At 38.3% G+C, this 27,610-nt stretch overlaps 1 protein-coding gene across 3 annotated transcripts in view; it reads left to right on the top strand.

Moving 5' to 3' along the window:
* JARID2 (jumonji and AT-rich interaction domain containing 2) overlaps positions 1–27,610 on the top strand; it is a 329,755-nt gene that overhangs the window by 232,737 nt on the left and 69,408 nt on the right. For all 3 annotated transcript variants that reach the window (XM_074207417.1, XM_074207419.1, XM_074207418.1), the window contains one exon: positions 18,052–18,228. In XM_074207417.1, coding sequence (XP_074063518.1) covers positions 18,052–18,228 — 177 coding nt within the window. The remainder of the gene's footprint in view (positions 1–18,051; positions 18,229–27,610) is intronic.

Below are 27,610 nucleotides of genomic sequence, written 5' to 3'. Positions count from 1 at the left end.
GACTCATCTTGAATTCATTACTGGCCTCAGACCTTAGGCAAGTCACTTCACTTTTGCTTTTTGTTGCTTATCTGTAAAATGAGTTCAAGAAAGTTTCTTTTAAAATAATTATTTTTTTTTAGATTTTTACAAAGCAATGGGGTTAAGTGGCTTGCCCAAGGCCACACAGCTAGGTAATTATTAAGTGTCTGAGGCTGGATTTGAACTCAGGTACTCCTGACTCCAGGGCTAGTGCTCTATCCACTGCACCACCTAACCACCCTTAAAATAATTTTAATTTGAATTTTTTAACTCCCTAGAAAAAGAATGAAATATGTTTGTTTTATTATTAGTTACAGGGATATGAAGCATCCTTTGCTTTTAAATCACATGTTTTTGTTTTTTGTCCTCCATTCTTTTTTTCTTTTTTTTTTTTGGATTTTTGCAAGGCAATGGGGTTAAGTGGCTTGCCCAAGGTCACACGGCTCTAAATTATTAAGTGTCTGAGACCAGATTTGAACCCAGGTCCTCCTGACTCCAGGGCTGGTGCTCTATCCACTGCGCCACCTAGCCGCCCGTGTCCTCCATTCTTGAAGAAGGTCACAACATCAGGGATGTGGTACCATGATAAGTACACAAATTGGATTTGAGTCACCAGCCTCACTTTCTCTCTCCTCCAGAGCTGTCTGGATCCAGTGACCAGATATGGTGCCTGGAGACCACCCTGGATGTGAGGCAATCAGGGTTAAATGATTTGCCCAAGGTCACACAGTTTGTTAAGTGTCTGAGGGTGGATTCACACTCTGGCCTGACCAAGACCAGTGCTCTATCCACTGTGCTACCTAGCAGCCTTAAGTCACAAGATATTAAAGACTAATGCCTAGTTGGGGAAAAAAAAAGTGAGCTAGGGAGGGAAATGCAAACCATTCCAGTATTCTTGCCAAGAACTCTTTGTGGCCCTCCAAGAAAGAATAAAATTTGCCGGAAAAGAAGGGGAAATGATGAGAATTACTTAGCATTACATATCCAATCACTTTCCACTGTACAGTGGTATACAATGAAGTTGACACACATAGCAATGGTAGTTTTTTCAAAATTCAGTCAGTCATAGATTTTAAATTGAAGTGATTTGAGAAATCATGAACCCCACTATCTCCAAGGCCCATTTTACAGAAAACTTGTTCAGTTGGAGTGGCTAGGTAGCGCACACCGGCCCTGGAGTCAAGAGTACCTGAGTTCAAATCCGGCCTCAGACATTTAATAATTACCTAGCTGTGTGGCCTTGGGCAAGCCATTTAACCCCATTGCCTTGCAAAAACCTAAAAAAAAAAAACAACTAAAAAAAGCCTAAAAAACAACCCCCCCCAAAAAAAAAACTTGTTCGGTTTTTTTTTTTTTTTTTTTTTTTTTTTTTTTTGGGTTTTGCAAGGCAAATGGGGTTAAGTAGCTTGCCCAAGGCCACACAGCTAGGTAATTATTAAGTGTCTGAGACCGGATTTGAACCCAGGTACTCGTGATGCCAAGGCCAGTGCTTTATCCACTACGCCACCTAGCTGCCCTCAGTTGTTTTTTCAGTCTTGTTCAGCTCATGACCCCAAAGATAATTCCTTTTCCACCTCATTTTAGAGATGAGAGAACTGAGGCAAGCTAGCAGGAGTGAGTTGTCCCTGGTCACACAGCTATTTATTGTCTGAGGCTGCATTTGAACACTGGAAGATGAATCTTCCTGTCTCCAGGCCTGGGACTCTATATATTATGCCACATTGCTGCCCTTACAAGTATTTTACTTTTTCAATATTATAGTGTGATATAATGGGATTTGATTTTAGAGCCAAACCTGGCTTCAGGTTTTGTTATTTTTGGATGTATAGTCATGAACAAGCCATAGCCCGGTAAGTGATGGATTAAGTTTGCAGATCTGAATCTAGATACAGAAGGTTTTACTTATGATAGATAATTATAGAAATTATAGCTCTGATCTACATAGAGCCAAAAATAAAGAATAAGTCCAATATGAGGTGAAATTAAGTAGAATTTTGAGTTTGTGGACTTGGAAAGAAAGAAAATTCTATGAGCCATTGTAGAATTGCAATCAGGAATGATTTAATCATGGAGAAAGGACATTAAAATTGTTTGACAGATGGTAGCCCTGGGATCACTTGCATGGAGATTGGAGGATTGGTCTCTGTATTTGATTTGGAATAGATTAAAAAAAAAGGTACCATGCCTCTTTAGAGGGAGTGGATTGTATGGTTTAGGTTTTTCAATCCTGAAGTTCTTGTTATTGTGACTATTTTGATGGAGAGAGTAGTAGATAGATCTTTTTAAGAGGGAAGAAAATGGCAGAAATAATATGTCTGCTCCTTGTAGATCTTGCTTATGTTTTGTTGGATAATACACATCCCTCTTTTTTTTTTTGAAGTGTCTGAGGCTGGATTTGAACTCAGGTTCTCCTGACTCCAGGGCCAGTGCTCCATCCTCTGCGCCCCCAGCTGCCCTGGATATTACACATTCTTGATCTTACATTGGCAGAGATTCTCTTGGGGTTTATTTCTCAGGTTGTTCATGTCATCAGGTGAATCATTAAATTTCATAGGGAGAGAACCTTTCCCAGGCAAGAGTTAGGTAATGGATAGCCTCTGTTTCTGGAACCCCAATTTTTCCTTTTCCTTATCAATTCCAGATGTTGAAAGCTTTATAAAAGTGAGTCCTTCTGTTTACTTGTAGTTGGAATTAGCAAAGAAAAAAGCTCTTCTTTTTGCTGTTCATTTCCCCAAAAGTATACAGCTAAGATATCAGTTTGGTTTTTGTTTGCTTTTGTTTTTTTCAAAGAGAGAGAAAAGACAGAATGCATTTGAAATCCTGGCACAGCATCCTTGTATGTAATATGATTTGAATAGCATTTCTCTTTGCCTCTGTCTGTCTGTCTGTCTCTCTGAAAAATTCAGGGGGTGGGGGTGGGGAGGAGGTAGGAAGAAGAGTCTGGAGAGATGTCACTGGCAATGTCGGATTTCAGTGTAGACTCTCATTGTTGCTGCCTTGGGATGCTTGAACATCATGGAATCTCAAACATTTTTAATTTGCCTTCTCATCCTTGTTCTAGTTTAGAGAGGCAGTTATAGAGGATATTTCTTGAGGGCTGTAAAGAGTACAACGTAAATCCCGATTTGGCTAAAGAATCCAGTCACAGCAATCAGTGGCCTTGGAGACTTCAATAGAAAAAGCATTTTGTATCTGTGTGTAATTTTGATGTTTTTGAGTTTGGGAAGACCACCTTCCTTAGGCAATTTTTAATAAAGTAATCATTGTTAAGAAAGAAGTTCTTTGGTGCAGGACTCCCTTGGATAGAGAAATCAAAACAGGGCTAGAAAGAATGTTTCCCATAAACATGCGCAATTCCATTTGGGGTAATATAGAGAAGATAGCAAAATCCATAAAGGAAGTGGAATAAGGGAATGTTTTAGCTTAGTAATATCTATTTGTGGTCTACAGAATAAAGTTCAGAGAGTTAACAGAACATAGCCTATCTTCCTCTCCTCCCCACCTCTCCAAGTCACATTGGCAGGAATCCTATAAGGTAAATCTGGCACTTAAACTGCAAATAAAGGTACATACATACCTACTCTGGTATTTTATAAGACCCCAGAAAAATCTTGTTCTAAGACATTTGGAGGTCAGTCAACTAAATTTGGCCAGGGTCTTTCTTTGTTTTCTTGTTTTAATATCTTGACCCAGAATTTTTAATGGAAGGGATAATGGAGCCAACACGCAGAGATCTGCCTGGTGTTTTCAGAGTTCTTACCTCTAAATAGCTACTTTGCTTGGGCTCATTTTGCCCTTTGCCAAAGGCATAATTAGTATCTTTCATTGATGCATGTGGAGAGGACATGTGCTTGTTTATCCTTACCATTGTTGTATTTCCTATCATCAGAATGAAATCATTCTTAATAGCTTCTATCATCTTTATTCTAGTCTGGTTTTCAATTACTTACAGATTAAGGGGGAAAGAAGAACTAAAATTTATCACTGTAGACCCCTGACAATCAGAATTTCTCTAACTCATTTCTGTGGAACCCTGGTGACCCATACAATCTAAATAGAACTTTATTTTTTTTTATTAGTATCTTATTTCAATTACATATAAAGACAGTTTTCAAGTTTTCACTTAAAAAAATTGAGTTACAAGTTTTCTCCCTCTGTTAAAAAGTAAGAATTTTAAATAAGGTTATTTATGTTCAGTCATGAGAAATAATTTCCATGCTAGTCATGTTGTGAGAATAGGAATAGACCAAAAGGGAAAAAGATAAAAGAAAGTGAAAATGGTATGCCTCAATCTGTATTCAGACTCCATCAGTTCTTTGTGGATAGCATTTTCCTTCCTCAGTACTTTGGCATGGCCTTGGATCCTTCTGTGGCTCAGAAGAGCTGTTATTCAGAGCTGATCATTAAACAATGTTACTGTTACTACTAACAATGTTCTCCTGCTTCTGCTAACTTCATTTTGCTTTGGTTTGTCTTTCTAGGTTTTTCTGACTGCTTATCTTTTTTTTTTAAATGGGGCAGTGGTGTTCAGTGACTCACCCAAGGTCACATAGTAAATATCAAGTGTCTGAGACTGGATTTGAACTCAGGTCCTCCTGGACTATGGTGCTCTATCCGCCGGACCACTTACCTGCCCCTGATTTATATACCACAACTTGTTCAGCCTTTCCTTAATTAATGGGCATCCTCTTAATTTCCAGTTTTTTTTTGCCACCACACACAAAAAAATGCTGCTTTAAGCATTTTTGTACTTTGTAAGTCCTTTTTCATTTTTTATGCTCTCTTTGGGGTACAGACCTTGCAGTACAGTGGTATTGCTGGATCAAAAGGTATGCATGAGTGGATTGTCCTTTGAGTTTCTCTTCATTCTTCTTTTCAAGACAATGGGTTTAAATAACTTGTCCTAGGCAGGATTTGAACTCAGATCCTCTTGACTGCTGGAGTAGTGTTCTATCCACTGCAACACTCAGCTGCCCCATTTCTCTTCATTCTTAAGAATTTATTTACTTAGCTGTGTGGCCTTGGGCAAGCCACTTAACCCCATTGCCTTGCAAAAAACTAAAAAAAAAAAGAATTTATTTTTTCTACTTGAAATATTTAATCTTTTAATTTTGCCAATTTTTGGTGTGGAGATAGCCATGAGTTCTTGCATGCTCTGCTAGTGATGGGGAAACTGGCAGGGTCTGTCAGCTGTAAGGGTTTCTATGGATGGGGACTTTTGGATATATCAGCAGAAGACACTATTCAGTTACCAAGTTGTTCACAGAATGAGGATGAATTTCTTGGTTTTACAGCCCTCCACTTATGACGTTGTAGAGTATTGCTGACTTTGTCCTTGGAGGGAAGGTATTCATTTTGTTGGAATTCAGAATCTTTTTTTTTAAGGTTTTTGCAAGGCAAATGGGTTTAAGTGACTTGCCCAAGGCCACACAGCTAGGTAATTATTAAGTGTCTGAGGCTGAATTTGAACTCAGGTACTCCTGACTCCAGGGCCGGTACTCTATCTACTGTGCCACCTAGCCGCCCCTGAATTCAGAGTCTTTGAGGGCAAAATAGTAAATAGTAAATCATTGAAGGCAAAGTAGTAAATATTAAATTATATACGTATCCATCAGTAGTCGAATGTATTGTGTAGGCCATTTTTTGGTATGAAAATAGAATTAATTTCCATGTGCACAAAAATGTCTCTGACCCAATTCTTTTCTCCTCTCACTACCTCCTTTCCCTCACATCATTTATAGAGTCCCATCTCATTTCAAATATCCTGGCCGAATAAATTTTGTTGTCTTGTACATAGTGTTTCTGTTTACTCCCATCTTTTCGGGGGATCACTTCAAAGAAAAAGATTCCCCAAGGAAAATCCTGAAATGGTACTCCAAGTTGCTAGGACTTGGCATTGAGTCTCTTTGATGGAGATGCCCCATATTGTTTTGAAAAATAACAATTAAAAGAATCTTTAGAGCTGCCATTTAGGGGCCTTTTTTCTAGTAATTCTGGGCTTTCTTTACCTTTATGGTCCAGGTGCTTCCATAACAGGCTGCCTGCCAGCCTCCAGTTGATAGAAGCAGGAGAAGGAAAGGGATGCCCTGAGTTCTCTATGAAAGTACGGATGCTTTCCCCTCCAGAGCACATTTTACCATTCAGTGGTGACTTTGAATATTATGGGAGAATGAATTCTAAGTAGGGCAGATGCCTGGGGTGATATAGTGGTCACATAATGAGAGGGGATTAACCTGCTCAAAAGCAATTAAACAATCCCTGAGCACAGAAGGAACCTTCTGGAACAAGATGGGAATACCTCACATTATATAAACTAGTTTGGGAGGGGGAAAGAAAGCCCTTTCTGAGATGGATATACAACTCCCTCAATGATCTCTCGTGAATTGAGACCCAGTCTCTCTCTAGTTAACTTCTCTTGGGGGGGAGGGGAAGCTGGTGAAATGGCCTTCAAAATCTTCTTCTTTCCCTTCCTTAAACCCCAGACTCCTGGCTTCGGAAATGCTCTTATTTTCCCATGGATGCTCTGCTGTGCCAGTGGGTTAGATCCCGCTGAGTAAGCTGTTTCCTTGCTAAGGACAGGTTTATCAGGGTAGTTATGAAAGAAGATCCTTGAAATATTTCTACTTGGGAAGATGATCCATTTTAATTGCTTTGTGACCTTGATGAGTTCTTAGAGACTGTCACCAGGAGGGGCTCCCTGGTTTCAGGTGGATTCGTGGCTCTTTTTGGTTTTCCCCTCCTATAGAGGGGTGGGCAGGCTCCTTGTTTGTTGTCTCTCACTGGTTCCAGACCTAGCTTGCCATGTCATCCCTGCCCTGTCCTTGTCCCTTGTTCCCTTGGTACCTCCCTCTTCTTACAGAGACCCATTTAGAGAGACTGGGAGCCACATATTTTAAGCAAATCTGGCCTACTTTTGATTTGTAATGGACCGTGTCTTCAGCAGTTCTCCATTGTCTTACAGCTCAGACTAGTGGAATGGGAACCTCTGATCTGGAATGTGTTGGCAAGATGGACAATTTAAAGACTTAAAACAACTTGCCCAGGGTCATTCAAGGCCATCTGGATTTGAATCCAAACCTTCCTAATTACAAGTCTATGCAGGTTGCTTCCTCCCTGCCAAATTAATCTGTTTGTCAAGCAATAAACACATTTTAAGGAGTAACTCCCATGGTGGTCCAGTAGACAGGAAGACTCCTCCTGACTGGGCTCAGACACTTGCTAACTGTATGACCCTGGGCATGTCACTTAACCTGAGGACCTGAGTTCAAATCATGCCTTGGGCAAATTACTTAACCCCTTTGTTTTGCAGAAACAGCCCAAGGGGAGTTGAAATGACTGAAAAATACTGAACATGTATAGTAGGTGTCAAGAAAACTCCAAGTAGTAGTATCTTGAAGAGTCAGATGTGACTCAACAATAGCATGAATTGACTAGGCACTATTGCTAAAAATATTTATAAAAGAAAACAAGAACAGTGGAAGAAACTTAGCAGTTCTCTTTGTTCCCTATATATATATATATATATATATATATATATATATATATATATATATATATATCTGTAAAAGCATTTTTAAAAAGTTTTTTTATTTAAGGCAGCAGGGTAAAGTGACTTGCCTAAGGTCACACAGTGAGACAGTTATGTGTCTGAGGCTGGATTTGAACTCCGGTCCTCCTTACTCCAGGGCTGGTGCTCTATTTACTGCATCACCTAGTTGCCTCTGTAAAAGCATTTCTTACCTAATTTGGGAAGTGTTTATTATGCTCCTATGACCTTGGGAAGTATTATCAGTTCCATTTTATTGTTGAAGAAATTGAGGCAAGTAGGTCTTCTAGCAAGTGAATATTTGAGGCCAAATTTGAACTCCAGGTCCAGCTCACAACAGTCATCTTTGTATTTCAAGGACTTATCACACACTATAAATACTTGTTAAGCCAAATTAAATAAATGTTTGTTAATTTTAATTAATTTTTAAAAGTAGTGTCTGTGGATTTAAAATTGATTGGTTGTGTGTATGTTTGAGTTCTAAAATCACAAACTTAAGAATGAGGCAGTTGAAAGATTTTTTTTTAGGACATATGGAAAAGATTGTGGGTGAAGAGGACCAGCTTTAATTATAGGTATTTTCCCCTTTCTCATCAATTGCACGGAAACTCAAAACCAGGTCAGTGAAGAAGATGGGGGTACTTAGGGATTCTGTATAAACCTAAAACTCAGCCATCAAGTCCCATTCTGCTCATAATGGGGTCACTGTTCTATCCAGGGAGCCAGTATGTTCTTTATTCGGAATTCTTCTAGGAAGACCTCTCTTAGTTGGTTGAAGTCAGTGAATAGGGAAAAAAGACCTGGTTGTGTTCTGGAGGGTGTGTCCCTGTGTGGCTCTGTTTCACTGAGGTCAGGAATGTTGATGAACCAAGCCGTACTGGTGTGGGACATTACTTATTACCCATCCTTAAAAAAATTCTTATTTGGCCAAGAGCCCTGTGTTTCCAGATGTGATAGTGCTTCCCAGTTATCCTCATGTTCAAGACATTTAGGCAGGTTATTATGTCGTTGTTTGTTCTCCTTCCTTTCTCCATTATTATCACTCCTTCTTTCTACTCTGACTTGTGTATTTTCAAAACACATTGATAATACATTTCCAGACTGTGGTTTACAAAATAGAGCATGAGGCTTTTCATACTATTGCCGCAGGTTTTTTTCTTTTTCTTTCTTTTTTTTTTTTTTTTTTTTTTTTTTGGTGGGGAGGGTGGTTGCTCTTTTAGGCTACAGTTCTGCATTAATCTACAAGAGTTCTCTTTGATTTTGATTTCTGGCTATATGGAAAATAGCTCTTGAATTTATTAGCATGTTTAAGTATGCAAGTTGTATTTGTATAAATGTCTATAGAAGTGTTTATGAAGAAGATATTTATGTGCTCTGCTGAGAAAGAAGGTAGATAGATAGTAATTTAGTTAGAATGAATTTTTCCCATTTAGAGAGGTACATCCTAGTCCTAGGTAAAGTAGAACTTTAACCCTTGAGGTGGTGGAATAATATGGGACCTAGGGCTTGACACACCTGATTTCCAGGATCATCAAAACATCTTTGAATGGTAGTGCTGCAAAGGGCAGGCTCTCCCTTCCCACCTCTAACCTCCAATCTGCTACTGATTTGTATTGGGAGGTGTCACACTAAACCCAAGTTTTTGGATTTTGATCCATTTTGATCAGAATAGCGTCATTCTTTTATTAAGTAAATGGGTCAAATTCTAACTTCTATCTTGATGGACTCTATGGTCATTATCGCTAGCCAGTTTTTATTGGTACGGTCCAAAGAATTTGAACAACCAGCCTTTTCTAAATCTCACCTATGTGTAATATGAATTATTAGAGGAAAATTTTTCTAAAGCAAAGATGATCTATTTGTCAAATGGTGAGGGGGGAGGGAAGAGAGAAGGGGTTGAGGGGTTTGTCTTGTCAACATGCTTTTCTGAGAAGGATCCAGTTTTACAAAAACCACAGCCTAAATTAGAGAGAGCAGGCTTTTGGATTACACTGATTTCTGTTGTGGTTGTAACATACCACAGTTTGATTTTTGTCCAGATGAAAACATTTGGTTTGCACTTCAGTAAATATTGCGGAGACATTGCCAGCTAATGCTGAAAAGTAATGAAATACTGCTTTGGCAAAACGCAGATGCTTTCATTGCTCCTGATTCCACTGCTCTCATCCAAGTTCAGATTTTTTTCACATTTGCTAATGCACTTTAAATAATCAGAGACGGAAATCTGCCTCTAATTGTTATTGAAAAAAACAGTGCGTGAAAGAGAACTTTAATTCCATAGATTTTTAAAAGGTAATTCATTTTTGAGAAATCAGAGCTTTGGCACCTAACACTGCTCTTTCATGGGTTACATCTCTAAAACCACCAAGTGTCAGGTGGCATGTGCTACCATTCTGTAGAACAATCAACCTCTGTAATTTGTTAATTAAGGTCATAAACCAGGCTTATTTTGTGATTAAGGTTGAATGTTCAGGATTTTGTTACCCATAGAATACAAGAGCTGTGTCAGAAAATTAAAGCTGCTCAGCCTCCCCCCCCCCCTTTCAATGATCTCTTTTTGAATCTCATGTTTTTCTGGAGGACAGTCCCCATAATGGGAAGGTAAGGTACTTTCCACCCTGGTAGTGCCTCTTCTTTCCCCTTCCCTCCATCCCCCAGTTTTGTCACTTTGTAATTTTATTTTGTCCTTTTTCTCACTTTAAAAAAAATCACTTTCACATGTAGGCCTCCCAACCTGCTCATTTCTATCCCTGGGTTTCTTAGTTGATACCCTTGTGTCAACTGGGTATCTTTCTTGGTTTGAGTAGTTGACTTTTTGCTATTTAAAAGAAACCCTTGCTCTGTTTTCCAATTATTTTTCTATAATTGACTCAGCCCCTTTCCTGAATAACTTTTGGATAAATGTACACCCTGTCTTTTGGTTTGTATTTGCTGAGTGATTTGGTGTTGGGCACAGCACAGCTAAATCTTCTGAATTTTTTTTTTCTTTTTAATTTTAACTTCTATTGAAGACTTTCCACAGGAAAGCTTTTTCCTTCCTTCATCTCCACCTGGATTCTAGTCATAGAACCATAAACTTATACCCTGTAGGCATCATCAGAGGGGACAATTGTATTGACATCCACTGGCTTAGTATTACATAGTGAATTTGTGATCAAGGGAAGATTGAGGCCCCTTGAACTAGTCCTTGTGTCACATCCAAGTCATCCCCCTCTTTTCTCCTTGGACCCTTTTTAGAAGCATCATTTTCTGTAGTGGTGAAGGATTCCTCTTTTTTATTCTTTAAAGGTTGAAAATGTGTTTTTTGTTTTGTTTTGTTTTTTGATCTTAATTTTTATTAAAGATATTATTTGAGTTTTACAATTTTCCCCCAATCTTGCTTCCCTGCCCCCAGAAAATGTGTTTTGCAGTAGAGGTTTTCGGGTAGAATTTTTTTCAATGTAATTTCTTTATTGATTGACATATTTGACATAGTGAGCAAAGACTTAAATGACCCTCCCTACAGTACTGAAGAAACACTCAGTATCTGAAAGGTTTTTCTGACTAACAGTTATTCCATTTTTCTACTTTAGTCTTTTATTATTTATTAAAAGAAAAGGAAAGGAAACCACTCTGACTCCAGTGCCTTCCATTGTATTTGACCAGAGTTTTGTAGTCTTCATTAAGATTGTTGTATTCTTTGTTTTGTTTTTTTTTTCTGCTTTTTTTTACTCTGAAACACTTCAATCAAGTCTTCTAAATTTTTTCCCCTAATAAAAAAACTAAGACATCCTGCAGATTGATTTGTTGCTTATTTCCCCTAATCATGGTGTCCCCATTGCCTTTTTTCAATATTTTCCTGGGGGGGGGCAAAAATAATTTCCTTTCTCCATTCCAGCCCAACATCTGAGATCCATCAACAGTGTCCTTGGACCTGGGGGGCATAGAGAAGATAACTAAGTCTTGGCTGAAGCAGCATAGAACTACGGGCAGTAGGTCTTACTTATTTGAGCATAACCACAGCACAGGTGCACAGGTCACCCAGTACATAAGGGAAGTGAATGAAACTGTTGACTCCGATAGGTGTGTTGATTTATTCCTCTAAAGTGTGAACATTCTTTCTTCCCCACTTCCTTCTATTGTTTCAGTAACTTTCATGAACATAATTCCTCCCCTTTTTGTTTTATTTCCCAAATTAGGATGTATTTTAAAGGCAGAGGCAATCTTTGCTTTTTTGTATATAGGTCTCCCTCCTTTTCTCTCTCTTCTGTGGTCCTTAATGAATATTTGAAATGTCTTGTTTAAAATCACCATAAATGAATTGGCATTTATAGACAGTGGAGGCTCTGCTTTAAGCTCTATTTTTGAATAATGGAATAGAATTTAGAATAAACAGAAAATATACAGTATTGTGTAATTCTGATTTGACCAACCACACAGTCTTTTCTTTCTTAGCCTTGACCTTTTTTCAAGCTACCATCTAGCTTTACCCAAAATTGAATGGGTATAAATGTATCATGTCAGGGATAGGAACTACCACTCTAGGCTTAACATTAAAGCACAATTCTCTGCATATTATATATTTTTCCAGCCCCAAGAGATGACCCACTTATGTCAAAATAACATCAGGGATGCCTTAATTCAAGAAAAGTGCAATGTAGAAGAATTCTAACTTGTTAAGAGGATAATGTAGGATAATATAAACAGTCTTAAACTTTACAAAATCTGCCACATAGAGATCCTTTAAGAAGTTATTATTGAACTGACAAAATTTCATGGACAGCATTTTCATCAATACTGTGTTAACATTCATCTCTTTCCTGTTGGAGAAGTGAGGGAATTACAGGTGGTGAATATTTTATACAGGGTTAGAAGTGGTAACTGTTTTGCTCAAAACATATTCCTTCCTCTTGTTTTCCCTCCCCTCTTTTCTCCTAAACCCCCTATTTTCCTTCTCATTTTCCCTTCCTTTTTTCTTATCTTGTTTCTTCTTCATTCTCTTTCCACTTTATTTACCTGGGAAGAATCCCTGGTAGTCGACATTCCTGAAAATAACTGTGATGTGAGAACAAATGTTTTTGAGATGTGTTTTTTTCCTTATTTCCTTTATTTTGCTGTAGTATATGTATTACTATTATTATTATTATTATTATTATTATTTGCAAGGCAATGGAGTTAAGTGGCTTGCCCAAGGCCACACAGCTAGGTGATTATTAAGTGTCTGAAGCTGGATTTGAACTCAGGTACTCCTGACTCCAGGGCCGGTGCTCTATCCATTGCGCCACCTAGCTGCCCCTAACAAATATTCATTTAAAAAATGATAATGGTTTCAATATTTGAACTTGTTCAAGAAAAATAATAATAATAATCATTGGTGGTAATGGTGTTACCCGTTTATATTCTTGCCTTTTTTGAAGACTATACAAGATTATTTTTTACTCATTCCATCCTATCTCCCTTCTCTAGCCCTTTCCTTTCAAATCACCATTAAAAAAAATTATGTCAGTTTTCTTTAGAGGGTCATGCATTTTAAACCTTAAGTAGGTTAAATTTACCTCAGGCTATATTGTGAGGTTAAATTAAAGAAGGGTTCTACTAAAATCCTCTCTAAAGTATAATATTGAACATCTGATCCTTTGGAGTGCATTTCTCTTCTCCCCCCCTCCCCCCTTCCAGTTTGGACAGGAGGAAAAAAAGAGCAAATCTGAGATCTCCCAAAGATGAAAAAATTTAAGTTTGTGTAGCACAATAGATGCACACTTGCCAAAAAGGCTCGTTTATGGAGAACTCAACACAGGGTAAGCTCTCACATGGGGGTCAGAAAGAAGCGATACCAAGACACCCTGAAGGTCTCATTGAAGAACTTCAGAATTGATTGTCCACAAGGGAGACACTGACACGGGCCCACCCAGCATGACTCAATTTGTAAGTTTAGAGAACCCACCCCAGGTGTTCACATGGACTGTCTGTGCCCCGACCTGCGGTAGAACATTCCAAGCTCATATTGGTCTGATTGTCCACAGTTGGACACACTCTAATTTGTCTCAGACTTAGTGATGTTAGTTTGGTCTTCTTCGATAATGAAACACAAGAACCAACCAAACATTGCTGATTCTCAAGCTTGGTACATGATCCCTTTGGGTGCTTAGTGTTGTAGAAAGAGGCTTGTTCTTAGATGAACCAAGAAATTATTAGTAACTCTACTTTGTAGAGCTTTAGCAAATATCTTCCATCACTAATTTATAATGATCTTCTAGCCTACATTTAGCAGTCTGTTCTCTAAAACTTGTTCCCAACTCTGTCTATCCTAATGCACTCTTGTATCCTTTAATGACAATGTTGCTTGTGGGTGTGTATGCTTCCTACCCTCCTAGTCCTTTTTAATTTAGTAATTTCCTTGTTTACTTCAACTTTTGAGTAGAGTGCTGTTCCACCTTTCGCTTTTTAAATTAGGTAGTGCCTTGTTCAGCTGTGATTCCCATCCTGCTAAGCCCTGGCTAGAGTTGCCTCTGAGGTCTGACTCACCGCCTTGCATTAGGATCATTTTTCCTTGTGACTCAGTTTTTCTATTTGTGTTTCGATGTCTAGATCCACGGTTGTTACTGCTGGCTCCTTGTTTGGTTATTTTCTCCATAAATTCCTGGTATTGCTAACTCTTATTTTTCTCCCCACAATGTAGTTGCTCTCCATGGTATTTGGTCCATTCGTTATCATTTGTTTTTCTCCTTATTCCCAGTTTTTTATTTTTTGGGGGGGGGGGTTGTCTGCTTGGTTTCAAGTCCTTTTGATTAGCTTTATTTGCAAAAACCTAGGAAAATTCATTTATAAATAGAAATAGTTATAAAACAAGTTGGCCTTGTTACTGTTTAATATTCAGTTTATAAGAAATCATTTAAGACTTGCAAAAATAAGTTAAGTTGATCCTTAGAAAACTTTCTAGGAATTTCCTCCCTAACCCCATCTTTTTGTCCTTTTCCCCCACTCTAACCCTTTCCTTATTATATCAACAAATCCACCAGTCTGTGTTAAGTATAGAACCTTCTAAATAGAAGCTCTGCCTCTGATTCCTAAAATAAATAGCTCTCCTTTAAAATTGAATGTCTAGCTAAGTTTTTTTCCTAATAAAAAGAATTTACTCTTTTCTTCTTCTATATTTACTCATGTTTGTCACACATATTTTTAGGGACATTAGCGAGTCTGTTAATGATGATCCTTCAATCTAGATGGAGCAAAGAGAGCAAGGCAGAAGGGTGGTCAGTGGCTGGGCCTGCAAGTAGATGATTTTAGTGAGCAGCTGCAAACAGTGTTCAGGAACCTTTGCATCACCCTTGCTGTGTACCCTGCAAGCAAGTGTCAGTTTCTTCAGATAGTACCATTAACTCAAGGTTTTTCTGAATCTTTTGGGAATTGTTGAACATTTTTTATGCCACACCTAGCTTCTCTAACCCCCTCACCTTCTTCTCAATCAGCCAACCCCTCCAACATTTTAAATGAGCCAGTGGCCACCAAAAAGACCACTGCACAGGTTGCTATTAGCGAATTAGCAGTTTGTATACCAAATTCCACTTCTGGAACTCTCTACCTGTGTGCTGAGGGAAGGAAGGCATGTTTCCTAATCAGCTCACCACAACCAGAATTTTTCATTACAGTTCCTCTACTGCTTTCTAGAATTGCTATTGTTTGCATGATTGTATTCATTGTGTATTTTGTTGACTTATGCTTTCTTCATTCTGCATCATCTAATTCTTCTTTCTCCTGTGATTCTAGTATCTCTTCACATTCCCTCACCATAGTTTGTTCAGCCATTTTACATTACCATTCATCTTACCACTCCCCAATTTTTTGCTAACACAGAAACCTGCTGTGAATGTTTTAATTGTATGTAGCAGTGTTCTCCCAAAGCAGAGACGAGTGGATTTACTCCCCAAAGTTCTGAAATTCTCCAGCTGAAGGTTGGAAAGATGGCTTACCTTTATTGGAATAGCCAGTGGGATTTGTCTTCCACCCCAAACCACTTACCCGTATCCTCCAGTATGCTCTCCCTCTGCAGGTCTGTTTCACAAGGTCTCAGTCTCTTCTCTCTCCATCATTCTTCTCAGACTACACAGAAAGCATTGCATTATTCCCACTGAAAATTCCCCATCCCCTTCTCTTCCTCCCCCCCACCCCCCTTTATCTCCTGGCTCTCTGACAGGTGACCCTCTGAGAGTTGCTTTTATGCTGGGAGCAGTGACTGGTAAGTGAGAGTCTTCCATTCTCATTTTGATTGAGATTAAAAAAAAACCCCGCAGAAAGAGCAGATGTGTTTGCCCTGTAAAGTATATTTTCACTTCTCCCCAAACCCATCCACTCAATGCCCATCCCTCCTTCTTCCTGATAAGGACCTTGATCCTTGTTTTGTTTTTCCTCAACACCATTTCCTCTTTCCCAGGTCAGACAGCCCGGGCACTACCCTATCTCAGACACTGATTGCTTCTTGCATGGACTATTAGATAAGCTTTAAAACAAAGCAAAATACAATCAAAAACCCCTTTACCTTTTGTTTTTCACATCATCTAATTTCTTCAGGTATTCTTCTCCCTAAGACCTTCTAGAGAGGTCCCTTAGAAGGGGACAAGCATTTTTTAGTCCCTACTGTGTCCCAGATCCTCTGCTAATCACTTTGTACGATCAGGATCTCATGTGATACTTGCAAGCATCCCTGGGAAATGGGTACTGTGATTATCACTATTTTATACATGAGTACATGGAGGTAGACACAGAAGTGTCTTGGGGTCATAACTGCCCCTTGGTTTGTGTTCCACAGCCACAGACACCCATGAGCCGGGCACTTGTCTTCTCTACCTCCTTGTTTGCAAAGGAGTGCCTTCTCCTAGTCCTTCTTTGGGGCCAATCTTATTCTTTATGATTTCCCACCATTAATTTTTCATCATTTGTTGTTTCTATTTATTTTGTGTACTCTTCCATAAGTTCTCTTGTCTCTGCTAATTCTAATTTCCATTAGTTCAGGTAATCCTTTACAAGCTTTTAAAGAAATTTAACATATGTATTTTTTTAAACAGGGTAATATTCTATTGCTTTCATTGGTTGCAATTTGTTTAACCATTTCCAAATTAAATTAATCTACTGTATTTCTAATTCATTCCTACCATAAACGGGATTTATATAAATATTTTTGTACATATGAACCTTTTTTTCACTTTCCAGTGGCCTCCTTTAGGGTATACATCTAGTAGTGTAATCTCCGAATCAAACATTGTGTGCATTTTAACTAATTTATTGGCATTATTTCAAATTGCTTTCCAGGATGGTTATGCCAATTCATAGGTCTTTTAAAATGTGTTAGTGTGCTGTTTTTTGCCACAACCCCTCCAACACAAGAGTATGGCAATTTACTGATTGTGAAGTGAAACCTGAGAGTTGTTTTCTTTGCCATTTATTTTATTACTAATGATTTGAGTTCTTCTGTATTGTTAATGGTTTGTAATTTTTCTTTTGAGACGTTTTGGTTCATTATCTTTTGATCACTTGTTTGTTAGGGAATGACTTTTGGTATTGTAGGCTTCCTTTGAGTTTTTTGTTTTTGTGGGACTGTGGGGTTCGTTGACTTGCCCAAGGTCACATAGCTAGTAAGTTTCAAGTATCTGAGTTCAGATTGGAACTCAGGTTCTACTGACTTCACGACTGGTGCTCTATCCACTATGGCATCTAGCTGCCCCTCATGTTACAAGCTTCTACTAGCTCTCCAGATATCTTGGATAAACATTAAGCTCCCAGAATTATTTTACTAAATAGAAAATTCCATTTGGCCATTATCTCATCCTTTTTAGTTTTTTTGTTTTATAAAATGTACATCATTATTAGTATATATAATTTTTAAGTCAGTAAATATCCACATCGGACATGGGTGCTTGAAAATTTTTTACTGTCATAGGTGCTTTATCAAAAAATCTGGAAACCCCTTGGGGGGGTGGGCTTGGGATACATGCTGAGAATTGACATAGTAGCAAAAGGAAAGGAGATAGCAGAGGGACTTTTTTCTTCCCAAAAATCACAATTCTTTTCTAAAGTGACTTCTCCCATCCTGAACCATGACTTAGTGCCTCTACTAGAATTGACTATATCATGGGGGTTTTTGTTACTCTAAAGTCTAGAACTTGTTTAAGTTGGACCCCAGAATGACTTGTTATTCTAAATAAAAAAGATTAAGTGAACACACCATTCTTCTTTCATATTCCTTTATTTTATATTATTGAAGGAATTACTGAAACCATTGATACACGTATAGTGAAGGTTAAATAGTTTTATTTTCTTTGGTATGAAATAATAGCAGGTAGTGGATTTCCTTAGATGACAATTTTTTTTTTTTTAGTTTATGTTCACTGTTTAAAGGATTGATATAGTTACACATACACACCTCCAGTACCTGTCAGAACACCTGAAGGATCATCATTGTTCCCAGCCGTTCTAGGCTCTGAACTAATGAGACCCCTTTCTATTTCCAGGTTCCCCAGCGCTGCCCAACAACATGGTATATTTTGGAAGCTCTCAGGATGAGGAGGATGTAGAAGAAGAGGATGAAGAGACAGAAGATACTAAAGCAGCCACAAACAATGCTTCATCTTCATGTCAGTCAACCCCCAGGAAAGGAAAAACACATAAACACGTTCACAACGGACATGGTGAGTATTTGGTGAATGGTAGACAGAGAGATTGAAGGGAGGTCAGCCTTCATCCTGATCAGCTCCGCTTCCTCTTAGTGAAGAGATTCAGTCATGACTTGTCCAAATTCTCACACTGCATCTCAGACCCATTGACTCCATAGCTATTGTCCATTCCCTTATCCCAGCGTCTGCTCAACCTTACTTGGCCTAGGTGGTTTTAGTTCCACCTTCATGTGTTACCAGACTTGGCCCTGCTTGGCTTCTGAAATCTAGTGAGACCAGATATGTTCAGAGTAGTGTGAGAAGGAGAGGGTGTTGGTTGAAGGAGCCTGAGAAACCTTTCCTCATTTCATAGAAAAGGAAAATGAAACCAAGGGAGATTGTGACTGCCTGGGGTCTCACTCACATGTTTCTATTGGTAGAGTGGGGGAAAGAAAAACCAGTTTTTCTAATGCCTAATCCAACGTTCTTTGACCTGCTTTTTGATATTAATCTTTATTAAGCTCTGACCCCTGATAAGAAGGAAACTGGTATGATTACCTAGGTGCAAGATATGAAGAGTTGGATGAATTTCTTAAGACTTCTTGTTTTCATAGCTGCCAAAAATTAGGGTTATTTACAATAATTAAATAGATTTTAATATTATCTCTATTTTTCTCATAGATTTTTATTATGAGGCACCTTTTGTCATATGGTTGCAAAAGTTAAAGGTACACAGATAGGAGCTTAGGGGACTGCTTAATTTTTGTCTTTTTGTGTTGTGTTCCAGCTTTTAAGACAAAGCTTGGTACATAAGATTCTTAATGAAGTCTTTTTTTTTTTTTAAGGTTTTTGTAAGGCAAATGGGGTTAAGTGGCTTGCCTAAGGCCACACAGCTAGGTAATTATTAAGTGTCCGAGGTCAGATTTGAACTCGGGTACTCCTGACTCCAGGGCCGGTGCTTTATCCACTATGCCACCTAGCCGCCCCCTTAATAAAGTCTTTATGACTAATTGATCAGTTAGTTACTGTGGAAGATATTGAAAAGATTTAAGTCATTATCCAGTGAAGTTATATATAGTTTAGTTGTAGAAATAAGACCTCTACAGGAAAACTTACAGCCGTTTGTTTAAAAATTGTGTGGTTAAATTCTCAGCTTTATAGTGCTGACAAGAATTCTTTGGAGTCCCAAAAAATATTTTTCTAACGAAACATTTTTCTAAGATGAAGGTCCTTCACCTTTACCAGAAGACCAGAGGGGTACATGATCCAAAGAGGTTAAGAACCCTTGATCTAAAAGAAATTATTAAATGTCCCCAGATCCTCTTTTGGAAACTTTTGATTTGAAATCCTGAACTGGTTTGAATTAGTAAAAAGTTTGACGTGTGTACCAAGGAAGGGGAGGAAAAAGTCATAGATAATTTACCCATTTCAGTGTTGGTTGTCTGGAACCAGGAGGGTACAGTTGCAGAGAAATAGGGTCTGGTTTTGTTTGTTTTTGTGGGAGAAGAATGTCACATTGATTTGGTATTAAGTTGGAGCTAGAATGAGATGTTAATACTGGAAGTAAAGATGTTCATCATTAGAGGTGATAAGTAAAACCATGAAAATAGGTGACCCCTCTTAACAGACTATAGAGAAAGAGAGATGGACATTTTGAATGTTTTCTTTTCATCCTGAGGAAGAATTAATTTTCTTGTTTCATTTACAAAAGGGCAACAACTATGGTTGTGTGAAAATAGGAACTGAACTTGTTTCCTAAGTTTTGCTAAGTAATAATTATCAGTATAGATCACACTGATTTCTTCCCCAAAGACAGTCTTAGTCATAATATAGTCTAATTATGTTGCTTTTGCAATGTGGGTTAGTCAGGTGAATGAATCTGTCATGTTGCTCCATTTGCTAGGTACTTGTTGAAATATGGTTCCTTTGAAAAGGGAAAAAAACAAACAAACTCTCTCCTCTCCCTGCTTACTTGATGCTAGAGAAAAGACTATACATGTTTTTGAAGACAACATTCTGCTCTAATGCCAGATACCATACTACATGTGCATGGATCTCATTAAGTTGGTTTTCTTTTGATATTGTGTGCTTCAGTTTTTTTGTGGGAAGAAGGGAGGTGAATCACTTGGCATCATTTCACAGGAGCTTTTCTTGGGATGTGTGGGGTTGGGACATTGCTGTGTCTGTGGTGGGGGGTTGATGGTATTAATGGTGTGACTATTTTTAGTTCTTGGATGTTATTTTTTGAAATGCTTTTAAACATTGGAATTATATTTAAAAGCAAAACCACTTATAACCTAGTGAATAGAGGAATTTTATTTCCATGTCTCACTGTCCTTGGGGGCTGGATCTCAGAAGCTATCTTAGCCCCCTCCCATGGTGGGTAATTCATTTTTCATATGCCTCAGCCTCTGAACCTAGTGACCTCTGGGTGAGGGAAAAACTCTTGAGTTCTTTGAGTCACTCACACAACACACATGGTCATCTCCACTTTGAGGTATCTTTTCATTCTGAATTAAGGAATGGCTAACCTGTGATTTGGATCATTGGACAGATTTTCTGTAGTCTGTTAAAAAAAATTCTATGAGGTCATACCCCCATGAGTGCCCTGGTTATTTACATGAAACACACTTTTTAACATCTTTAAGGGGAAAATACCGTAAAATACAAGAGGTGAAAATAGGTCCATGAAATTTTGATTCTTTCAATTCTATGTTTCTCTATTCCTCTTGTATTTTTAACCTCTTTCTTTGGAATGTTTTACTGTGCTGTTGTGTGCCTCACTTTCTGTCTTATTCTTTCCCTTTTCACAATTTCTTTTCTCCAACTGTTTCCTACTCCTCTTTTCTGCCCTCTATTTTGGTGCCTTTAAAGGGTGAGACAATTTCCCCATCCCAAAATTGTTATTCTAATGACCTCAAATAAGCATATTTTAAAATGCATTTTATACTTCCTGTTCTTATTGCAAATGGACATATTTATATTTCTTGCTTTTAAAAAGAAACTTAGTTTTTTTTTTTAGAGTTTTGTAACCTATAATTCATAAATAGCTGTCAAACTTCCCTTCTAAGTAAACAGCATTCAGAGATGTTCTACTCCAACTCCATGAAAAGCAATTTAGCAGTGGTGGAAATTACTAATACACGATAATAGAATTTCTGATGGGCTTTTTAAATGCATAGTAACTTTCACGATATTCAAATTTTGTTGGACATAGGAAAAATGGTTGAAAAGTGGTTTGTTCTGAAGTGTGATTAAAAAACAACTCAGAATCACTGAGTAGGTGCCCATAAAGGGACTCTGAGGAGTCTCTTCTTTATTGTCCACTAAACGCAATGATACAGTGATTATATTTAACTGTGGTCACAGGTATTAGAAACTTAAACTAGTACACATGTCCTGAGCATGAAGGGGGAAGTTATCTCATTATCAGCTTTGCCAAGTTGGTATGCTAAACCAAGTCACCATGTTTAATTGACTGCTTGTCTCTGAGATTTCATCTCTTCTGTGTGGATAGGCTTTTGAAGTCCATATGGCAATAACAAAGCCTTTCATAAGTAATATTGCACCATTATGTTAATGAATACAGTGATACCTTGGCTATCTATCACCTAGCAGCTTGTTTCCCATAAGTATCTGGTGCCACAAAGAGGTAGCCAGAGTTGGCATGTCCTATCTGTTTATTATCCTTTGCTTTTTAGAAATGCCACATGGTTCAAATCTTAAATAGAAAAACTCTAGAATTACATAGGGTGATAATATTTTCCCATGAAAATAACATAAATTAGATAAATTGCTCTCCTAAATTGATGATTTAGAAGTTTCCTTCATTTACTTTTTGAAAAAGGTTGCAGTTAAAAAGCTGATATTTGGCTTTAAAATCAACTTGTTTATTTTTACACTTTTCTGTCCTTAGTGATTTTTGGATCAATGTCTTGTTTGATTCTTAGAATTGAATATATTGAAAGAATTTAAGCAAATCATCATATAAATGGGACATCATTTCACAAAAGTGCACATTGAAACCAAGAAAGGTGAGGTGCTTTACCTGAAATCACAGTTAGATAGTAGGAGAATTAGATTGAGTCTCTTCAGCCAACCTCCCCTTATTCCTTCATGAATGAAATTTCTTTGCTTTATTTGTGAGCTGGTCAAGCAAGATTCTTTTGACACTTCCTTTATTTCTCCATTGTCTGAGGCTGCACTCATGGCAAGGAGAAGTTGTGATGACTGCGACAAGATCAGCAAAGAAATCTTTGATAGTGCTAACAAGTGGTTAGGATTATTAAATAGTCTCCACAGACACAGCCAGGGTCTCCTCATATCTACTGATGATTGAGTTGGGTCAGTGATGTGCTAACTGAATAATCAGATAGATTAAGGTCATTCTTCCCCCCCCCCCCAAATAAAACAAAACCATGCAGTCTACTTGTACTGCCTCATATTTCAAAGATTTTACCTTCTGCTATTGTTAGACACTTGTTAAATGGTCAGTTAATTTCACATTTAAGAAAAACCTACTATGTGCCAGTAACCATGTTGGATATTCTAGAGCAGGGATGAAATCCCCACATATTTAGTAGTGTCCTGGTGTGCCCATCTGCCAATCCCAGGGGTGCTTCTGGAGATGCTCAAAGGAGGGAAGAACAAGACTGGCATAATGATTAGACAAGAGGCATACATCAAGTGTCATCTCATCTCAGCATCTCCTTGGTGCATCCAAAGACTCCATTTCCCAGATATCAATCCACTGTCTGTCTAGACCAGCTTTTGTTCCCAGATATATAAGAATGAATTGGTGCATTCAGAGTATTTTTCCCTAGCTGGTTAAAGCAGAATCATCAACTTTGATTTAAGGTTTTGTCATTTTTTTACGTGAGGTTACATGCAACTGGTTCCACTGAAGTGACTTTCACGTGGTCGCTTTGGAGTCTGTTTTGTCTCTGAAGGCCCTCCTCACCTCCATCTGAGCTTGTGTCACCTTCCACCATGAGGCTTTTCCTTCTTTCCTATAGCTTCTGTTGCATCTCTTATCCCCAACCCTGCACACCCCCTTCCAGTCTTGTTTATATATTTATTTTGTGGATGTTGATTCTGTGATAGAACATGTTCCTTAAAGGAAGGCACTTTACTCTTTTTGATTCTAAATCCTGAACTCCTAGAATGTAATAGATTCTTTTTTTTTTTTTTTTTTTTTTGCAAGGCAATGGGGTTAAGTGGCTTTGCCCAAGGCCACACAGCTAGGTAATTATTAAGTGTCTGAGGCTGGATTTGAACTCAAGTACTTCTGACTCCAGGGCCAGTGCTCTATCCACTGCACTACCTAGCCACCCCCCAATAGATTCTTTATAAATATTGGTTGACTGATTTTTATGCTCCTGAGGACATCCTAAGATTTACAAGACAAAATGTTTTGCCTTCCAGGGGCATCTCAAGGTGTTTCAGGGATGGCAACCCACAGAAGCCTTGGCAAGAGACTAGTTTCATTGTCATAGTCTTTCTTCCATGCTAAGATTTTTTTATTTGTGATGAAGGTCCCAAGTCATTATGAAAAGGCTGGATTCAGTATCCCCGTTCACTTAGATAGGGAAATATATAATTTCTGTCAAAACCTCAAAAATCATCCAAAAAATGGTTGTGACCTAAAAGATTTAGTTATTGGTTATAGAAAAAATGCCAGACTACAGAGTACCTTCTTCTTCTACTCTATCTGACAACTTAACTATGTGACTGTAAGACACCCCCCCCCCAAAAAAAAACCCCAAAGAAACCATAATTACACTCAGATTTTCCCCATTTGCTCAGTTACTCTAAAAGATAGATAGGGAAGATACTCCTTGCTATCAGAAAAACTGAAATAATTTTCAGATGCTTCTAGCTCTGCTACCATAACTAGGTGTTTGACATTGATCCACTTGCTTCATAAACTCTCTGGACCTCATTTTTTTTTTCCATCTGTAAAATGAGGCATTTAGCCTAAATGAGTTCTAAGATCACTTCTAACTCTTCAGTCCTCCATTATGGTCAATAATAGATTACACAGGGTGCCCAAACATCATGAGTGCAGTTTAAACTGCAAAATCTTAAAAGTTCACTTAGATTTGGGAGGGCACCCTAAACTTGGGTTTCCTGCCATGGACAAAATCTCTCTTTTTTTGCAGAGGGCATCTAGCTCTTAGAATATGGAGCATCTGCAGAACTCATTCAATCCAACACCTTACTTTTAAAGTGAGGAAACAGACCTCAAGAATGGTGGAATGATTTCTCCAGTTCACACCATCAGAAATGAGCAGGAACTGGTGTTCTGTCCTAAGCCCCCTTGTTCCACATTCAGCAGTCATGAAGGGTGCCCCATTGATATCTGTTCTAATATCATTGACTTGGCCAGATTACATGTTTATTTGACACTTTTCTTGTGCCTGCATTTGGATGACTTGACTAAAGGTCCATTGACTTTTTCATTAGATTGTACCAACTTCTTGGTAAATCGATTTATTCCTCTAGTCATCTGTTCCTTGATTAGCTAAGTCCTTATTTTTGTGCTTATCTCTGATTCCCGGGAAAAATTCTATATTTAGAGCAGGATGGCACCTGTGTATCTAGCCCAGCCAACTCATTTTACAGATGAAGAAATTGTGAAAACCAAACATTCCATTTCCAATGAGTTTTACATGTCTCTGGTGTGACCAAGCAGAGGAAATGAAATGACCCCTTCTCTGTAGAAGCTTAATTCTGTTGGGGAAATAGAATGGGCATCTGAGATGATGCTAGCTAACACTGATATGGTACTTTATATGTTCAAAGTAATATATGAACTCATCATATATACTTTCTGTTTTGATCCAACATCCTTGAGAAGCAGATTCCATTCCTGTTCTCATTTTAGAGATAAGGAAATTGGGGCAGATCGAGGTAAAGTGACTTACCCAAGATCTCACAGCTAGTAATTTTCTAAATCTGTACAGAATAACCTAAGGCAGTTTCGGCACGAGATAGTAGCTTTTGGGGGGGAATTGGAATTGATATGATCCTGGGAAAAGCGATGTGACTACTTAATCAAGACCATTCTGGTAATGAGTGGCAGAAATGGGATTCAAGTGCCATGTGGCCTCAACCCTCCACTGTGCTAACAAAATGTGAATTTTTTCAGGAGACTCAGCAAATCAAAATAGTTATTACCATAGGTCAAAAAACAGATTCCTGGAGTTCATAAACAAGAAGTCTCCTGAAGATTTTTCTCTGTCTCTGTCCCCCCCCCCCCCTTTTCTAACCCTATTGCCTTGCCTGGGAGTTGTGCAGAAGTTCATTTTATTTTTTCTTTGAAGAAAGTAGGTTCTGACCTTATGAGGGGGCAGGTAGAAAAGGGGAAAGGTCACATGCTTTTATTAAGTACCAACAAGCTCCAACCCTGGATGTGTTCTTGCACTAGTGCCTGCCTATACACTTGCAGACCTCAGAGAATGGTGATTGCATCTATCCTGGACAGAGGAGGGCAGTTATTCAGGGTCAGGATAGGCCAAGTATTCTTGTGAAGGAGTATAGCCAAGCCTCTTAACTTGATTAGGTTTGCCTAGGCATTGCCACTAATTACCTCTTAATGAATAGTTGAAGAGATTGAGAAGGTGCAAAGAGCACAGAGGGCAGCATTACCACTCACCTCTGCCCTAGAAAAGCTTCATAATTAAAAGGGCCCCCCCCCATGTGTTACACCTGTAAAATGGGGGGGGTGGGAAACTCACAGATAGAATGCGGTTTGATTCCCTTATTTTTATTGCTTCACTCCAATGTGTTTTCAAAAATCAACTTAAGAAAAGAAACTTGTGGATATTTAAACTTGTGCAACTGATTAGAAATGGTTATTGTAGATTTGGGGTGAGAGATTAAAACCTCTCTGTCTTCCTTTATTGGTCTTCTCCAGTGTACTGAAGGTAATTACAGAAACTTATTATCCTTGTGTTTTTTGATATCTGCCTTGGCTTGACTTGAGTGAGTAGTGAATGTATACTACATAAGGTAGCTTTTTGTCATCAGAAAGGACCTGAAAGAATTACACACACACACATAAACACACACACACACCCTGCTCTGGCTTTAAACGATCATTTTTTGCTTAAAGGGGCAATGACAAAACCACATGGAAAATCTGCTTCCATATAATTTCTCCATTTTATTAGAGTGACTAGCCACATTTAACTTCCTCTTCACCTTTGGATAGGATGAATGAGTTGTAGTAAGGCAGGAAAGTTCCTAAGGTTCACAGAACTATTATGATAAATATAAAGCTTTCTAGTTCTATTTGCAAACAGTATAGAAAAACCATTTTCCTCAGTCCCCTAAAACTTCCAGCAGCATACTCCATCTCAGTACAGAATGAAATTTAATTGTGCATTTAGTTATTACCAGGATTTATCACAAAAGCATAATCTTTGAATAGCAAACTTTTCTGAAGTAACTTAAATTGCCTGTTTCTATCCCAAGGAAAGTGAAATTGACCAAAGGAACCAATAAATTAGGAATGAATTTAATTTTATTTAGATTCTAGACTATGACCTAGCTTTAATTTTATGAAATTCTTCAGGATAAATTCATCACATACTGCCTGTGCCTTTAAATGTGTGTCACCTTAGCCAACAATAGGAAGAAATCACAGGGGGCTTGCTGGCAAGAGGGCATTTCCATGTAGACTTTTTAAACTGAGCATGTCATTGGACTCCCAGCTGGAATGATTTAATTGCTTTTGGATTCACACTGGGGGCATGGTGTTTAAAGGCCAGAAAGCAATCATTTGAACTACTGTACCAAATTTCTGCTTGGCATTGCCTGGGTGGAGCAGTCAGCTGCCTCCTGGGGGATGTTTCATCAGCTCACAGTGACAGAATGAAGAGATCTCTAGCTTTCTACATTTTAAAAATCAGGCGCTTTCTCCAGTGTTCCCTTTTCCCTTTCTAATAATATCAGTGATGTTCTATTAAGACCAGCGAGTTTCCCAGAATTTTTATAAGTGGTGGGCATGCTAATCTTTGGCAAGCAAATTTAAATGTGGAACTAAGTTTATGAATATATTTGTAGACTCAAAAGATAGGGCTGGATGATACTTTTGGGGATTGACCCTATTTTTCTTTTTTAGATGAAGAAATTGAGACCTAGAGATGTTCACTGGTATCGAGTGGCAGATTTGAAATTGAGTCCCCTTTCTCTTATACTATCCCTTCCACCCTGGACATTAGGACGCTTTGTAGCTTTTTCCATGGTAGCAGCTCTTAATGAAATATGCTTTATGCTAATATCTAGACCCCAAATAAAACATGTGTTCATGGGCTTCAAATTATAAACCCCACCATTCCTCCCTCCTTCACCATAGTAACGGATCGAGAGGACTAGACTCTTGTAGACTCTCTCCAATGTAAACCTTCTCATG

The sequence above is a fragment of the Macrotis lagotis genome, chromosome X (genome assembly GCF_037893015.1).
Source record: "Macrotis lagotis isolate mMagLag1 chromosome X, bilby.v1.9.chrom.fasta, whole genome shotgun sequence".
NCBI classification, from domain to species: Eukaryota; Metazoa; Chordata; class Mammalia; order Peramelemorphia; family Peramelidae; genus Macrotis; species Macrotis lagotis.
The sequence above is the reverse complement of the archived record's forward strand: the minus strand, read 5'-3'. Positions and strand labels throughout refer to the sequence as shown.